Source organism: Perognathus longimembris, chromosome 3 (genome assembly GCF_023159225.1).
Source record: "Perognathus longimembris pacificus isolate PPM17 chromosome 3, ASM2315922v1, whole genome shotgun sequence".
Taxonomy (NCBI): Eukaryota; Metazoa; Chordata; class Mammalia; order Rodentia; family Heteromyidae; genus Perognathus; species Perognathus longimembris.
Genome location: NC_063163.1, coordinates 8,500,956 through 8,518,463, shown reverse-complemented (window position 1 = coordinate 8,518,463; position 17,508 = coordinate 8,500,956). Strand labels below are relative to the sequence as shown.

At 50.7% G+C, this 17,508-nt stretch overlaps 1 protein-coding gene across 1 annotated transcript in view; it reads right to left on the bottom strand.

The window, feature by feature from the left end:
• The window catches only part of Slc15a1 (solute carrier family 15 member 1), a 29,191-nt gene extending 18,694 nt beyond the window's left edge, over positions 1 to 10,497 (bottom strand). Inside the window, exons 1-8 of the mRNA XM_048340579.1 lie at positions 10,336 to 10,497; positions 6,820 to 6,836; positions 6,446 to 6,594; positions 6,207 to 6,348; positions 5,126 to 5,245; positions 2,936 to 3,035; positions 2,190 to 2,280; positions 778 to 855 (exon numbers count right to left, since the gene is read on the bottom strand). Of these exons, the coding sequence (XP_048196536.1) occupies positions 778 to 855; positions 2,190 to 2,280; positions 2,936 to 3,035; positions 5,126 to 5,245; positions 6,207 to 6,348; positions 6,446 to 6,594; positions 6,820 to 6,836; positions 10,336 to 10,497 (859 nt within the window). The remainder of the gene's footprint in view (positions 1 to 777; positions 856 to 2,189; positions 2,281 to 2,935; positions 3,036 to 5,125; positions 5,246 to 6,206; positions 6,349 to 6,445; positions 6,595 to 6,819; positions 6,837 to 10,335) is intronic.
• Between the last annotated feature and the right edge of the window lie 7,011 nt (positions 10,498 to 17,508).

The window sequence follows — 17,508 nt, the reverse complement described above, 5'->3', positions numbered from 1 at the left end:
TTTTCTTCTTCTCCATATTCAGGGAAATGTAATTCGTCTGTTGAAACTTTACTCCTATGCGGTAGAATTTTTCTATGGCACGTTACAGAAATGTGGCCACAACTATTGAAGTAGATTTTTAATCAGACTATTCTTCCCTGGAGTTTCTCTCTCTCTCTCTCTCTCTCTCTGGTTAGTAGGTTATGGGGCTTGAACTCAGGGCCTGGGCACTGACCCTGAGCTTCTTTTTCTCCAAGGTTAGCACTCTACCACTTGAGCCATTTCTGGCTCCACTTCTGGCTTTTTGGAAGTTTACTGGAGATAAGAATTTCATGAACTTTCCTGTCGGCTGGCTTTGATTTGTGATCCTTACAGCTCCCTGAGTATCTAGGATTACAGGTATGAGCCGCAGGCCTGAGATTTCTGACAGTAGCTAACTCTAAGGCATCCCTCCTAGTGCTCTGTCCTATAGGACTGGCAGAGAGGCATTTACTTATGGTCTTGCTCAATGCCTACCATCCATGGCCAATGGGTTGAATCTACATTTCCTTTGACCTACTCACTGTGTGTGTGTGTGTGTGTGTGTGTGTGTGTGTGTGTGTGTGTGTGTGCTGGTAGTGGGGATTGAACTCAGGGCCTTTCACTCTTGCTTAGCTTTTTTGCTGCTCTAGCACTTGAACCACATCTCCACTTTTGGGTTTTTCTTGAGGGGGTGGTTAATTGGAGATAACTTTCCTGCCCTGGCTGGCATCAAACCACAATTCTCAGGGCCTCCTGAGAGTCTGATTTCTTACTTACTTAGGGCTACAGCCATGAGAATAGCAGGAACTCCAAAGGCCAGTGGGTAACAAGACGTTTGAGTTCCACATTGTTGAACTGGAAAGAAATGACGAGATTAAAATATCATTGTGTCATCAGTAATGGACATATAGTTCCTATCTCTAAAATCTCTTCACTGGTTACTAAAGTTTTTTTTTACATAATTTTCTAGACTTATCCATTACCAGCTGAACAAAGCTGTACTGTAGGAAACAGGTTATTATCTCCATCCCTAAATATATGTGTGACCCTGGGTCACCCACAGAGCGAGTGGATTCTTATTTTCTGTGGGTTTTCCAAGGTAAGGCAGAATATGAACTGGATATAGTAACTCCAATACATGGAACTCAGTTAAGTGAAGCAGAACTACACTGGTAAGTCAACGTTCTATGATCCTACATTTATGATATTAGGTGATAATTAGATATTACGTAGGGGAAAAGTTGAAGTTTTTCTGTGAAAGGCCAGATTGTTCATATATTAGGCTTTGGGACCATTCATTTTTCTCTCTCACATCTCACGACCTCTACCTTTGCAGGGGCAAATTAGTCATTCTTAAATGAATGGTCTTGTCTAGGTTTCTGGTTTGGGTCTGCAAGTGAGAGTTTGATACCATCTGACTGAAAGCTATTTTAGCTTTGAAATCCTAGAGTTGGTCTAAAAAACGTATTTACGCAGCAGAGATTACTGGAAACTTTCCGTGGGATGCGGGAGCCCCTCAGAATAATCTGATTCTACACAGATTTTGACTTTGTCTGACTAGCTATTTCACAGTGATGTAGGGAAAGAAGTCAGCGAGTAGCAAAGCGATAGTCATGAAGACATTTCCATTCATGACAATGCAAAAGCATTGGCAGCGATAATAGCTCATCTCAAAACAAGATGGGCATGACGGTGCATGCCTGTGGTTCTAGCTACACAGCAGGGAGTGGTAGAAGGATCATGTCTGAGGCTGACCCTCAGCAAAAGTAATTGCTGCCTGGGATAAGGATGCTTCAGGTTCCTTGGTGATTGTTAGATCATCAGATAGGATTCGCTGACATCTGACAGCGAAACTAAAGAGAGGTCGAAACAAAACCAACGGGACAGGAGTTTAGCTTTTCTTTTTCTTTCTTTATTTTTGCCAGTCCTGGGGTTTGAACTCAGGGCCTGAGCACTGTCCCTGACTTCTTTTTGCTCAAGCCTAGCACTGTATCTTCTGAGCCACAGCGCCCCTTCTGGCTTTTTATACAAATTTGGTGCTGAGGAACCAAACCCAGGACTTCATGTATGTGAGGCAAGCACTCTACCACTAGGCCATATTCCCAGCCCTTAGCTTTTCTTTTAAAATCTGACTTTCCTCCTCCTCATGAAAAGAACAAGAATGAACATCGCATGCAGCTATTCCTTACCTCTGAGTATGGGGGTGATGATCGTGGAGAGCAAACTTCCAGCATTAATGGCCAAGTAAAAGATGGAAAAAAATCTGTTTCTTTGTTTTTCCTGTCACAGAAAGGACAAGTTAGATTTCGTCTATCTCTAAATTATATGTCATCAATGAAGTAGCTGACCTATGTACCAGACACGTGCCTCCGCTATCGGACCCCACTAGCAACCTCATTAGCCTGAACACACTGTGATCTCCTCCTCCTCCTCTTCTCTTCCCCCTCCTTCTTCTCCTCCCTCTTCTTCCTCCTCCTCCTCTCTTCCTCCTCTCTTCCTCCTCCTCCTCCTCTCTTCCTCCTCCTCCTCCTCTCTTCCTCCTCCTCCTCCTCTCTTCCTCCTCCTCCTCCTCCTCCTCCTCCTCCTCCTCCTCCTCCTCCTCCTCCTCCTCCTCCTCTTCCTCCTCTTCTTTCTGATGCCAATGATGGGGTTCAAACCCCATCACACCTCCACTTCAAATTAACCACTTTTAGTGGTGAATTGGAGACAAGAATCTTACAGATTTTTCTGCCTGGCTGGCTTTGAACCATGATCCTCACACCTCAGTCTTCTAAGTAGCTAGGATTACAGGTGTGAGCCACTAGCACGGGACAGTATCTTACTCTGAGACATACTAGAGAAGAATGGGATGGAGAACAGACTTAGCATCCAGGGCCCTGGCTGCTGGGGGCTACCATTCACTGGTGTGGGCTCTGGGGGGGGGGGATGCTCTTACCTGGCCCTCCTCAAACTGATCTCCACCAAATGCTGACACGCAGGGCTTGATTCCTCCTGTACCAAGCGCTATCAGGGCCAGGCCGATCATGGACAGTGCCCTGGGAAAAGGTATGGGTTAGGGCCAAGGTGAACGGTCTGTAGAAGTAAGCGCCTCTCCCCTTTCCCTACCCGCCCCCCCAACTGCCCTTGGAGGACCAGGCGCAGGGTTAAACCTAGGAAGAGGCTCAGCTTTTTTTTTAAAAACTGTTTTTGTGTGTGTGTGTGTCTTTTCTCTTTTTGGTACTAGGGATTGAACCCAGGAGGTTTTGCTTGCTAGGCAAGTGCTGTGCCACTGAGCTACATTCCAGCCCAAGAGGCTCAGCTTTGCCGATGGGGATAGTTAACAGGAGCGCAGTCTAAGGGTGGGATGAAAACTTGAACTCCATTGAACATCGTACCTCTATCTAAAATTGTATCATCTAGGAAGAGAAAAGTCATGCCTTAAGATCTGAGCAAAGTTCTTTCGGAGCTTTATCATTTCCAGCAAAAGATTGTGTGAATGAGATATTTTAGTAAGGGGCAGGGTGTAGCTCAGCCATAGAGCATGTGCTTGGCATGTGGTTGGCATGTGCTTAGCATGTGTTTAGCATGTGCAGGGGCCCTGAGCTGAGCACACGCACACATGCAACAAGGGAATGTTACTTGAAGAAATATAACACTTGTGTCTTGTGCCATCAAGATAGACTCACAACAGTCGTTAAATGACATTGGACAATCAGGTGGCGACGAAGAGCAGAATCTCAGGCTGTGTAGTGCAATCTTAATTGGTTTACAATGTAGAAAAAAACTGGAATAAACATAGCTGTGATTTATTGTTGAAACTACGTGGTGGAAGTAGGTTATTTGTCTTAATGTACTTTTGTATTTTCTAGGTTATCTATGGCTGTTTGACCTTCTGAATTGAAAAAAAAATCATTACAATTTATCAACCTTGATTTCATATTTTTACTAAATTTTCAGTTAGGCACTACAGCTCTCCAAATTTTCCAAGCGTTTATCCCACACCTTCTTGCTTACGGATGTTTCTTAGACTAGAAATACTCGGAAACAGAGAAAATCAGGGCAGATGTTCCACAGATAAAGAGTTCTGCAGAATCATCATTAATTGGCCCAAACTCTGCTTTCATTGTTCTTTGTTCTTAATACGAGCTGTGTTTGAAGTGGTCACGCTAAGCATTCTGTTGACCACAGCACATGGTATTGAATATTATATATCATTTACTCTTGGGAAGAGTTCAGGCATTTTCCAACACTAACTACATGAAACAAAAATGAGGCAGCTAAGAGGCTGGGGATATGGCCTAGTGCCAAAAGTGCTTGCCTCCTATACATGAAGCCCTAGGTTCAATTCCTCAGCACCACATATATAGAAAACGGCCAGAAGGGGCGCTGTGGCTCAGGTGGTAGAGTGCTAGCCTTGAGCAAAGAGAAGCCAGGGACAGTGCTCAGGCCCTGAGTCCAAGGCCCAGGACTGGCCAAAAAAAAAAAAAAAAAATGAGGCAGCTAAGATCGCTGAATACCTACCATTTACAAGAGGGGTGTCCTGGGCACGCACCCTGGATTAACCCACCGTAGTCCTGGCTGATACAGGTACCACAACCAGGAGGGAGATTGAGGCCCAAAGGATAAGACACTAGCTTGGGGTCACACACCCGGGCTCTCACACTCTGGCCTCTGCCAGAATCAGAACCCGGCCCATCTCCAAGTCCATGTTCTCGGGAAGACAATTTGCCCAGGGTTCTGCGGGGTCACTGGGCGCAGACCCTGGCCGTGTTTACTGTGCTTGTAGCTGAGTCTCTCACGGGTACCATGCCCTCCCGCCGTTGAGGGCAGGGAGTCAGGCACTGTCATCTGGACAGAATTCTGATCCACCAGCAAGTCAGAGAACTCGGCAGGGTAGTGGTGAGCCTGACCGGCAGTCCTACCGACCAGCCGCGGGAGGGCGAGCTCTTAAATGAAAGACCTGAAGCACACAGGAGACAAACCAATCTCTCTAACCAGACCACCAGGCCAGATTGCCCGGGAGCGGCCCCTCGCTGGCCAGCAAGACTCCAGACAGGTAGCCAATCCCGGGGCTTGAACTCACTCCTCAAGAACCAAATGCCACCCTTCAGCTCCAGTGAGAGGGGACAGCGGGACACGAACTCACACATGCACCGGGAGGCTGGTCGGGATGCCATCTTGGCTGTGGCCGGTGAGGTCGCTGATGGAACTCACTGACAGCACCGCTTGCCCAGCGGTGTAGACGATGGAGAGGTATATAATGGTCCTGGGTAGAAGGATGAAGAGAATCCTAGTTAAGTGCACAGTAGCCATTCACGTCGCTCCTCGAAGACGTACGCGTGCCCGGTCAGGAAGACAGGCCACCCTCAGAAAGACACCACGGGGGACTGTCGGGTGCAGTTTCAGCTGGGGATCCAAGGGCGGATCCCTCCTCCCCTCCTTCTCCTCCCCTCCTCCTCCTCCTCCTTCCCCAGCTACTGTAGCTTCCAACAGCACGACCCTGGTAAGAACAGGTGGCCAGGGATTTTTAGACCATTGGGGACTTTTAGAGGACTCTTTGGAAACAGTGGACATACTTGTTTCTATCTATATTAAATCCTGAGTCCGGGAAGGCCTGCTACTTCTCCATTCATTTCCAGGAAACTTTTCCTGGCAATGTCCTACTAGCTATGCTCTTGGAGCTCCTCCTGTAGGAGCAGGACAGTGCTTGCCTTGGCTACCTCGTGCCACCCAGCAGGCCCAGCCCACAGCCGGAGATGCAGTGTCGGCATCTTCCCAGCCCTGCACTCTGACACTGTCTCAAGAGGAGACAACAGTGTTACGCTTGGTGGGAGCAACTTAAAGGACTTATTTGCACTGATGCTGCTCAATGCCAGGCACTGGCTGGGCGCTGAGGATGGGGCGTTTTGGTGGTGGTGGTTGGCGTTGGGGCTTGCACACAGGGCCCGGGCACTGTCCCTGAGCTTTTCTACTCCACACTAGCGCTCTACCACTTTGAGCTCCAGCTCCACTTCTGGTTTTCTGGTGGTTAACTGGAGATGAGCGTCTCCCGGGCTTTCCTGACTGGGGCTGGCTTTGAAATGCAATCCTCGTATCTCAGCCTCCTGAGTAAACTAGGATTACAGGCGTGAGCCACCAGTGCCTGGCAAGTTGCTGTTTCTTGATTCTTCATTCCACCATCCCAAAGCTCCCGTTTACATACTTGGCTTGTTGCGTTAACCACTCACTTGAACTTTCCCAGCCACGAGTCGGCGATAAGAGCTCCAAGAATTGGCGTCAGGTAGCACAGGGCCACAAATGTGTGGTAGATGGCTGTGGACAGGTTGTCATCCCAGCCGATGAAGTTCCGGAAGTAGAGCACCAGCAGCGCTTGTCACAGAGGGCAGGTGAAGGGGGGAGAGGCAGAGTTAGGACTGACCCCTGACACACACTCTTCCCAAAGGGTGAGACGTGTCTAAAGAATTACCTCTCATTCCATAGTAGGAGAATCTTTCACAGAACTCATTGACCACAATGAATAAGATGCTCAGGGGGTAACCAAGACAACTCTGATGGAAAGAGGAGAGCATGGGATCAAATACCCCCCTCAGTGGTCCCCATTCCAAGCTAGAGCCCCTGGCAGAGGGAAGCCAGTGTACATCCCATTCAGAAGCATTCAGATCAGAGTTCAATCATTTCTGTTCTCATACATCCCTCTCTCCACACAGAGACAGCAAGCCTGGGCAGGAGATGGGTAGCCTTCCCACGGGACAGACACACAAGCCATGCTTTGAAAGGTTGGGAGGAAAAGTCTACCCAATGTATAACACGAAAAAGCAAGCAAGAAAAAAGGATACTCACCCATGACCTGGACATTCCTAAAAGAGAAACAAAATGCCGGTATTAAGTGAAGTCACCACAATACTCTTGGTTGCATCTCAGCTCAGAGGTGTTGTGTTGTTCACCACAGAGCTCCAGCCTCTCTGTGATGGGAGCCCGAGACCCACAGGGCTCCACGGGGTGGGCGCGGCCTCGAGTTTCCTTCAGTAAACTCTTGGGAGTGAGACGCACCCCTGGGGGAAGCACGCCCTTCCCATTTCCTCCCCAAAGCACCTCAAAGCCCACTGGAGGCAAACCCCAGACGCTCGGCCGCGTTCTGTTCCCTCTTCCCAAGTCCCTGGGCTCTCCTCAGGCTGAAACCACGGAGCTGTCAAGTGCTTTCTGTGGTCTCAGCCTCCCCTCCCCGCCCCCCTCGAGGGGCGCACCTGCTCCCGATGTGGCCATCGCACTGGGCCCGGGGGTGCCCCCCCTCCCCCGCGGGGCTCCCCCTTCAGCAGAAGCACGCCAGCTCTTTTTCTTTTCTTTTTGTACCCGCATGAGGACTCGAACCCAAGGCCTGGGTGCCGGCTGTTGGCTTTTCAGCTCAAGACTGGCCTTCTACTGCTTAAGCCATAAGCTCCACTTTGGCCTTTTGCTGGTTGAATGACGAGTCTCATGGGGCTTTCCCGACCTGGCTGGCTTTGAACTGTGATTCTCAGCCCTCGGCCTCCGGAGTAGCTAGCTTCCCAGTGAGAGCACCCGCGCGGCGGTCTCCAGCCTTTTCCCAGCAGCAAGGCACATGAATCAGAAGGAACACGATGTAAAAGCATGAGACCCTAACCCCGCCTGGACGGGGTGCTCACCATGATGTCAGCAGCGGCACAAGACCCCTGGCCTCCGTCTCCCCCCCCTGCAAGTTCACAAGAGGTGACCCCGTGCCTCCCCTCCCCCTCCTCACCCCCCTCGGAAGGCCATCTTCGACGTCTTTGCTGCCGGGGCTCCACGCTTGCGTGTCCCTCACAATGACCAGGGGGCTGTGACAAGAGCCAGCCGGAGCCCTGTCCGCCCCCAGGCCTGCTGACGCCGTCAGTCTGGGGTGGACATTTGACTTTGCATTTCTAACCAGTGCCCGGTGGGGCCGGTGCTCTGTGCAGCGTGCTTCGAATAAAAACAAAAACCCACTGCACTGGGGAGTCACAGATAACCTGTACATCCTGACAGCCGTCCACGTATCATCCACGTGTGTGTGTGTGTGTGTGTGTGTAGTGCTGGTACCGGGACTTGAACTCAGGGCCTTAAGCTCGTGCTTAGCTTTTGTGCTCAAGGCTGGTGCTATCCTACTTGAGCAACACCTCCACTCCTGGCTCTTCGGCTGGGTTCGCTGGAGACAAGAATTGCTAAGGTTTGTCTGCCCAGGCTGGCTTCCACCTGACATCGTCAGACCTAAGTCTCCTGAGAGGCCGGGATTACAGGCGTCACCCACCGGCCCCAGCTGCCTGTTTGATCGGAACCCACAGAGGCCACCGTGCCTTGTGTCTGAGGAGACAGACTGCACAGTTGCTGAGGATTTGCCTTTCTAACCAAACTCCGGGTGAGCTGGAGGCTGTGGGTCCGAAAGCGCCCCCCCCCCCCGCCCCACCCCGGGTGAGAAGCCTCGAGCAGGCAGAAGACCACAGCTCTGCCCGGGGAGCTCCCAGTGCAGCCCCGGGGCAGGAGGATTCCTTCCCGTTCCTGTCCGGCTGGGCTGGGCCCTGTCCACCTGTCTGGCCCAGTGTGGCCCAGGGCTTTGCCTTTTTGCCCACTTCAGAGCATTTTAGATGCTGTTTGAGTCCTTGCCCTAAGAAGGGAAACTCGTTCTCTCTGATCGCCTGGGTTCCCAGCTGTTCCAGTTCCCAGCTGTTGCTGCTATCCAAGTTGAGGGCGGAGACTGCTCCACACGACCCACCTGAGGCCTTTCCTTCCCAGCTAGGCCTCGAGGGAAGGGCTGCTTGAGGGAGGGCAGGGCGGAAGGACAAGAGCCGCAGCCCGATCTAACTTCTGCTCCTTACTGGTCGTGGCCTTGGGAAAACTTGTTCTTCTGGACAGCCTGGGGTGGAGCACACGGAAAACCATTTGCTTACAGCACGGCGTAAGGACTCCAGGACGTGGGAGATGCTACCATCCCAGAATCCTCTGCCTTTCCCATGATGCGCTCCACAAAGTAGAAACTCAATGTTTGTTGAGTTCGTCTCTGAAGAGCTGTCTTGTTCTTCAAGTACAGTGTTTAGATGCTGCTCTGTCACTTGCTAGTGCCATTCATCCCGCCACAGGCCCGGTGGCTTCTGACCGCCCCTTAATGCTGACCTGCCTGCATCTTGTCCATGTTCCCAATGGCCATGACTTTTTTGGGGGGGCTTTTCAAAGCAGGGCAGAGCAGAGGGAGGGAGGGAAGGAAAGTCAAGTATTTGTTCTTCGGGTGCCCCTGCCAGATCGCCACAGCTTGGCTGTGACCTCAAGTGACTGTCACCGCTTCTCTGAGCTCAGCCATCTACTCTGCTTCGTGACGCGTTCTCCTCTCAAGTTTTGGTAACTTTCTTGGCCTCCCCCTTCAAGCCTGCTTTGATATTTATGGTTCTCTGGCCACCATGCTTGTCTAGTCTTTCTGTTCCTCAAACCTCTCATTTCAAGAATGCCAGTAGGTGCCGGTGGCTCACAGCTGCAATTCTAACTACTCAGGAGGCTGAGATCTGAGGATCATGGTTCAAAGCCAGCCCTGGCAGGAACTTCCATGAGACTCTTCTCGCTAATGAATCACCAAAAACTCAGAAGTGGAAGTGTGGCTCACGTGGTAGAGTGCCAGCCTTGAGCAACAAAGCTAAGGGATAGTGCCCAAGCCCCAGTACGGGCACACAAAAAATGCTATCTGATTCCTGATGGCATTCTCCATGCTGCCATCTTTAATCACCAGACAGGGGAGAGTCCTGGTGGCTAGGGAAACAGAGGAACAAGTGAGCAAGCCAGGCCGGTGAGGTCCTACAAAACGTCCTCACGTTGTTGTTGCGCTGGTTTGTGTCCATAATGTCATGGCCGTAACCTATAGTGCTCTACCTCTCAGATGTCAGAGAACATGACCTCCTCATTGTCCCCCGAGGACGAGGCAAGGTAGAACGAGGAAGGGGGCCACAAGCCAAAGCCACAGCCAGCCAGAGCTTCATCACGAAGCCTTTCTCCTCATCCTCACAATCCTGGGTCTTAGGGGAAGCCTCACCCCTCCAGAGCAGAAAGGATATATTTTTTTGCTAATTACTACCTGATACCTGTTATTTGCTAAGTCATATTTACTTCAAACAGAAGTAGGGTTGCCGAAGAGGTGAGGAAAACATTCAGAGGGACATCCAGAAAATGAAATGACTAAACTTACTCCAGCATAAATCTGACGGGGGGCTTTTTGTGCTCGGAAAGGCGTGCATTCCCAAGAACTGCTTGCTCTACTGCTGGGCAGAGGTTGAGAAGCTTTTCGTTTATAGCATCTAGATCTCTCTGCGGGCAGTTCTGTCAGCAGTTCTTATCTGCTTGTACCTGTGTCAACAGGATTGCTATCTGAGAAAGGCTAGGGTGGATCACTGCTCCCAGGGTCTGAACTCCAGCTTCAACTGGGACCACATTCTGTTTGCTTTGGTATGACTGTGTGTGTGTATCCTGGTAGCAAAGTCGATCAGCATGTTCGGAGTGTTCTGGCATTTCTCGAATGGCTCCTAGATGGACTGGATTGAGGTCTGATCAGAGCCACACACAGAACCACAGACGTCTCGTCTCCTGAGCTTAGCCCGTGCCAGCCTGGGGAACCATGACTAAACGCTGCTTCTTCTTTGTTGTTCTAACCCAGTAGGGGTTTTCAACCTCCCTCTTGTGTGAAGAGTTTAATACAAAAGATGTATTATACACTCCTGTGATTGCTGACTCGGGGTGCATGTTGGTGGAGACAGAAAACAGGAAGAAAAAGACTACTGATCCACATCACCTAAGAGGTTCCCATTTTGGGGAGCATTTCCTATTGTCTATACAAAGCTTGTTTCATATTTGGAAGCATTTAGGGATGGACTCTCTAATGGACTGTTTTATTATTAGAAATCAACACAGTTACGAGCAGCCTAAGGACAGGGATCTATCCAGACATCACCACTGGGTGAATTCATCATTGTGGGGACCTCACGGAGCCTACTTAGTCCAGGAGCTAGGAGAGCCTAGCATACCTAGGATAGGTGGTCATCTTGCTGGAACCTGAGTGTGGCACATGAGTGAACTCCCGCAACAACATTCAGGGCACAGATAGGGTGTTAGCAGGAGGTGGACTTGGGAGGTTGGAAGAAATGAGGCACTTTGCTGAGATCAAAGAAAGGAGCTCTCATCTGCAGGCAGGAACAACTATCACCCATGACTCCCAAGTGTCAAGCAGAGGGAGGGCCATCCTTTTTGCCTGCTGTTTTAGGGATGGTATGTTTGAAGCTGTATGGTGTGGTACCCAGAATAGCAACCCCCAGAGTGGACCTAATATAGTCAATATCATCAATCATAACATATCAATATAATCAATCATAAGTGTCTTATAAAGAGTCACAGGGGCAAAATGGGCATGGTTGTGATTGCAGTTGCTGGAGGGGACCAAAGGCCAAGGAATATGAGGAGCCTGTCGAAGCCAGAAAGATCTAGGACATAGATTCTACCCTAGGGGCCGTAGCATGTAGCTCTGGGAACATCTCCATGTGAGTCCTGTAAAATCCATTTCCGACTTGGGACCTCTAGAACTACGGTGACCACTGGGTTTGTGAGATTATTGTCACAGCACTGATGGGAAGCTATTGTACATCAATTTGTCTCAAACTCTATAAACACACAGGTTTGTTTTTTTTTGGTCAGTCATGGGGCTTGACTTCTGGCCTGGGTGCTGTCCCTGAGCTCTTCAGCTCAAGGCTGGCATTCTACTACTTGAGCCAAAGTGCCACTTCTGGTTTTCTGGTGTTCTGGTGGTTAGTTGGAGATAAGAGTCTCATGGCCTTTCCTCCCAGGGCTGGCTTTGAACTGTGATCCTCAGAGCTCAGCCTCCTGAGTAACTAGGATTACAGGCGCAAGCCACCGGTGCCCAACAGACAGGTCTTTAATAACCTAGACTCTATGTTCCAGCCAAATTTTATCTGTTGGCAAAAATGTTCCTTTTATTATAACTTTGCTTTGCTTTGTCTTGGGACTTGAACTCAGAGCCTGGGTGCTACTCCAGAGCATTTTTGCTCAAAGCTAGCACTCTACCACTTTGAGCCATAGTTCCACTTCCAGTTTTCTGGTGGCTAATTGGAGTTAAGCGTGTCACGGGATTTCCAGGCGGAGCTGCCTTCAAGTTATCATCTTTAGATCTCAGCACATGAGGAAGCTGCATTTTCAGGGTGCTAGTGAGAGCAGAAAAAGGCTTCAAAAACTGAGCAGTGGGGCCTGGGGATATGGCCTAGTGGCAAGAGTGCTTGCCTCGTATACATGAGGCCCTGTTCGATTCCCCGGCACCACATATACAGAAAATGGCCAGAGGTGGCGCTGTGGCTCAAGTGGCAGAGTGCTAGCCTTGAGCAAAAGGAAGCCAGGGACAGTGCTCAGGCCCTGAGTCCAAGGCCCAGGACTGGCCAAAAAAAAAAAAAAAAAAACCCCAAAAACTGAGCAGTGGGAATGAAAGTGACAAGACCCCTGGAGCTCCTGGGAATGCAACAGACCCGAAGTCCACCCCGGGCCTCATGAGGGGCAGAATGGGTTGGAGTTGCATTGGGCAATGCTAATGTTGTCAGCGGGGCCTCTTTCTCCAGCCCTTTGGAACTGAGGCACTGGAGACCCCCCCCCCCCAACGTGGCTTTGTTCAAAGCCCCTCCCTTCCTTTATCCAGAGACCCTGCCGGTCTTCTTTGAACGTTGGCAAACAAGATGGAATCTTCTGGAGTGAAAAGCGATTTCTCCTTCCTGCCTCTCGTGAAGATAATGGGCAGATTTCTTGTTCATGAGGCGCAAGCGCAGTTGAGAATGAACAGACGTAGAATGGGGACACTGTGTGGTGGTGGGCGGGAGAGGCTGGCCTTTGCAGGGTAGCTCGCGCTGACGCAAGCAGAAGGGCGATGACGTCACGCTGCTACGTGAGACTGTGCGATCAGGAGGCTGTGAACCAGAGCAGGCAAAGCCTCCTCCGGGCAAGCCTTGGATTTCCAGAGGGGGGCTGTTTTCAGGCAGAGTGTGGGTGACAGGGGGAGCTGCGGGGAGGGAGTCAGGAATGGCTGCTTCAAGCCACGCCAGAGCAAAGATGAAGAAGCCAGCCCAGGGCGCGCAGGGGCTGCCGGGGAGGGGGCCCTGTGCTCCCACTCTCACGGTTCTGCCTCTCCTCTGCTGTCCGCACCCCGTGTCCTCTTGGGTTTCTCCAGTTCTTCCTAGCTGCCCGGGCCAGACGGAAGGGTTCTGAAGATGAAAGACGAATGTCATATGATCATTGCTCTCTCCCTTGTTCCTGGCCAAGCTCGCAGGCCACACACAGGCGGGACGGCCCGTGGGAGGAGGGGAGGGCAGGAGCGCGGGGGTGATCGTCTTCCTGAAGCGCGTGGCTCTGCCTCGCAGTCGGTGTCCTGTAGATCTGACCCCCTGGGGCGGCACTTCACCGTTTCCTCCTCAGATCTGAGCTCTGCCACATTTCCTGCGGTCCAGGGCGGTTCAAGGGGTTTCCTGCCGGCTCGTGGGGCCACTGCCTAGCCGCCGCCTGGCCTCGGGCCTTGGGCAGCAGGGCGCCTCCTAACACGCGCGCGGCCATCCGCAGTCCCAGGTTCCGGTGTCATGCCCCGGGCGGGGATCGGGAAGCTGCCATCCGGGCCGCTCTTCCCTCATGGGAGGCACGAGTGACCAGCTGTCCGGTGACAGTTGTCGCCCATCCGTCAGGCTGTCGAGAGGCCGAAAAGAGCGGAGATCGATCGACGTACAGTTCTGGAGGGAGGACGTCTGAGATCAAGGGGTTGGCAGGGTTGTTTCCTTCTGTGGCCGGGACAGAGAATGTTCCAGTGACAGAGACTATTCCAGCTGTTCTAGCTGCTGGTGGGTCGTGGGCCATCTTCGGTGTTCCACAGCTTGGAGACACATGGCTCCATCGCCTCTCCACGTGGCCTCCTCCTTGTGTCTGCGCCTGCGTCCCAGGCCCTCCGTGTACCTTCTCTTCGGGTGGTGCTGGAACACAAGCTCAGGGCTACCGGCGTGTGCCAGGCCGGTGCTCCAGCCCCTGAGACACACGCCGAGCCCCCAGTTCCACGCTTTATAAGGACGCTCCGCATGTGCTGGATTGGAGGACCAACCTACTCTACAGTGACTCCATCTTGAAAGATGACCTTTTCAACAACCCCACTCCCTACAGTGGTCACATCCTGAGGTTTTGGGCTTCATCACATGAATTTGGGAGCTATACAGTTCCATTCGCGACAGTGAATGGTCATTTGTAGTATACCACTTGTGGATTTAGGTTACAGACAATCTCCTACCCTCTAAAAAGGGGTCCTACAGGGGGTGACACTGTTCAACAAGAAATGCACTCATTGCCTGACTTATGTAACTATAACCCCTCCGTACATCACCTTTACAACACAAATTTAAAAAATAAATAAAGTAAACGGTCCTAAATATAATTGTCCAAAATAATCCCTCCCTCTTATCGGCAGCGTGGCTTGAACACAAGCCTCAAGTGAGGCTTGCTTGCTCAGCTGGTGCTCTATCACTTGAGCCGTGCCTCTAATCTGACGTTTTGCTAATTTGTGGGAGATGGGGTCCCCCCAACTTTTCTTCCTGGGCAGAGAAGATGTTCTGCCTGAGATTCTCCAGTTCTCAGCCTTCTGAGTAGCTAGAATTATAGGCACGAGTGAACATAATATTGTTCAAAATCACAATCTTGATAGGTCTATAATGGTTTTGCACATTAAAAACTCTTAGCATTTTGCTCCTATAATTATTCTGCATGCCACTCCTTTCTCTTTCAGAATGACATGTTTTTGAGGATCCACCTTTGAACCAGAGGCCATTTGATCCCAACCTGCTCCACCGCAAGGAAAAGCCATCGGGCCAGAGAGTACCCCAGAGTTAATATGTAGCAACAGGAAGACTGGGCAATAGTCCCAAGTTCTACCCCGGCAGTGGCTTAGGTAAGATAATTTTCCTGGACATTAGAATGGTAACCCTTGCTCTCCCAGTCAGTTGCTTTATCTCTAGAAACACACCCTGCATTTGGGACGTAGAGTTAGGCTTGCTTTAAACGTACAACTACACCTCTAGGTTAAACGGACGCTTCCTCAGAGGAGGCCCCAGGAAGGAGAGAGAGGGAGGAACAGGCTGATGTGTGTATCATCACAGGGGGAGACACTGCCCAAGACACCTCAGAAACCCCCAAACCCTGGTGTTTTGCAGGGCTGTCGTTAGACTTTATTAGACTTTGCCAGCAAACCACACAGACATCCAGGCACAAAGTACATAGGGAAGTTCACTGCCAGCAAAGGGACTGGCAAGACCCCTTGAGTGAGAAGAGGTGCTGGCTATTGGCTGAGGTGACCTTAATAACCTACAGGGGCGGGGAGGCGGGACCTAGGTGTGGATCAGTGGACCAGGGCTTCATCATGCCGGGCCATGATTTATGGCTGCTGCCCAAGTGGCAGATAAGGGGTCTTACAGCTGCCCCAAAGGGATGCCCTCTTCAGGTGAAGGTGTGTGTGGGGGGGAGGCCTGCTACTGGCTGTCTTTACTAAGTGGGAAGAAAGAAGCATGCTGAGCTATGTAAGGGAGAGGAGACTACGGGGCCAACAGTTTGGGAGAGAATTCTGTTAGAGACTAACTTTTACAACTCAAGACTTTTTTTTTCACACTTCTATGTAAACCGTGATTAGAAAAAGAAAGCTTTTTCTTCTAGAGTTAAGCCCCAGCCTCTGTAGGGAGCAGAGAAGGGTTAGGTGACTCGCTTACTTTTAGTCTTTTCCTATAATGTTGGCCTGAGCAAGCATCGAGGAAATAGCTACATTGGGAAATATAAAAAGATAGAAAAGGCTAAGCAGTGTGCATCTAGATTTCCCGCGAGCTTTATCCACACGCAGGACCGCCACGATTTTAAGAATGCCATGTAGTAAATTGTTTGTGTTTATTGTATCAATTCGAACGTTTCTGATTTTGTGTAATCTTAGAATACGGGGGAGGTTTTCCTTTCTGAATGGATTGCTTAGGATTGAACTATGACCCGTCTGCCTCAGCCAAGGCCACACTCAAGTGTGACGATGTGGATACCAGTGGAGTTATTCTTTTTTCCCAGTATTGGGGCTTGCACTTCGCTAGGCAGGCACCACACTGCCTAAACCATGCCGCCAGTCCCCAATGGAGCTCTCTTTGCATGTCAAAAATATTGTTACCTAAACTCAGATGGAAGTGATATCCACACTTCAGAGAGAGTGTTTTCTCTGCACGATGTGAGGGTTTAAATGGTTCTTCCCCCGAGTCTCAGAACATGACCTTCTCTGGGAACAGGTGACATTGGTTAAGGAGAGGTCAGAGGGGATTGCGTGAGTCCTTTGATGTCCTTCTAAGAGAGAAGAGACACCCGGGCAGACATGGGCAGGCAGAGCCCCACCTGACCACGGAAGTGATGTTTCTGTGAGTCAAGGCTGGCCAGAGTCACTGGAAGCTACGAGAAAGCATGGCTCAGATCCTTCCCGAGGGTCTTCAGAGACAGAATGGCCTACTGACCCCTGGGTCTCGGACTTCCAGCCTCCAGACAGAAGAGCATAATTTCTGTTGTAAACGCCCAGCTTAGGAGGCTTGTGTTACAACAGCCACGGGAGCCAGTTCACCACGGGAGTTCCCATGTTCGGGGTTGATGGAGAAAAGGGTGATTTCCCAGAGAACATTTCAAAGGCGCTATCTCTCTGCTTATCTGAGGGAGAGTACAATACAATCCGATCACCAGAGGCACACTGTCGGAAGTTTTAAACCCTTGGAGAACTTAATAGGCCTTCTTACCTAAGTACATTTTACAATTTTCTAGTGGGTGTCTGATTCTTTTTTATTTTTTCTTGTCTTTTCTTTTTGTGCTAGTCCCGAGACTTGAACTCTGGGCCTGGGCCCTTTCCTGAGCTCTGTGCTCAAGGCTAGCATTCTGCCACAGCTCCACTTCCAGTTTGGGGTTTTGTTTTATTTTGGTAGCTTAGTGGAGGACTTTCCTGCACAGGCTGGCTTCGAACTGCGATTCTAGATCTCAGCCTCCTAAGTAGTTAGGATTCTAGGCATGAGCCACCAGCGCCTGGCATAAGTCTGATTCTTGAACCAAAATAGCCTCCTTGATACACACGCATGGTCATAATAACCCCCCCCCATCACTGCTCAACCCCCCCTCCTCTCAGCGGTGCAGAGCCAGGGTTGGGAGGAGCTACATGGTCCTCCTTCTCAGGTCTCTGGGGTAGCTGCAGTCCCTTTCCCCCTTGGCAGGGGCACGCCCCTCTCCCTCCCCACACTCCCCCCCCCCCCCCCACCAGCTCACTGCTGTGGTAGCTGTGCTTGTAAACCAAAGGACAAAGTCAAAAGAAACGATCCTCTGGCTCCTTACGTTGCAACCTTAGTGTTACGAGTCCATAATTCTCCGTCATCTCTTGTAACATGGCTCTTGTTTCCCCTGTCATCACGGAGGAATGTACAGATGTTCCTCAGGCCTCACCCTTGTTTT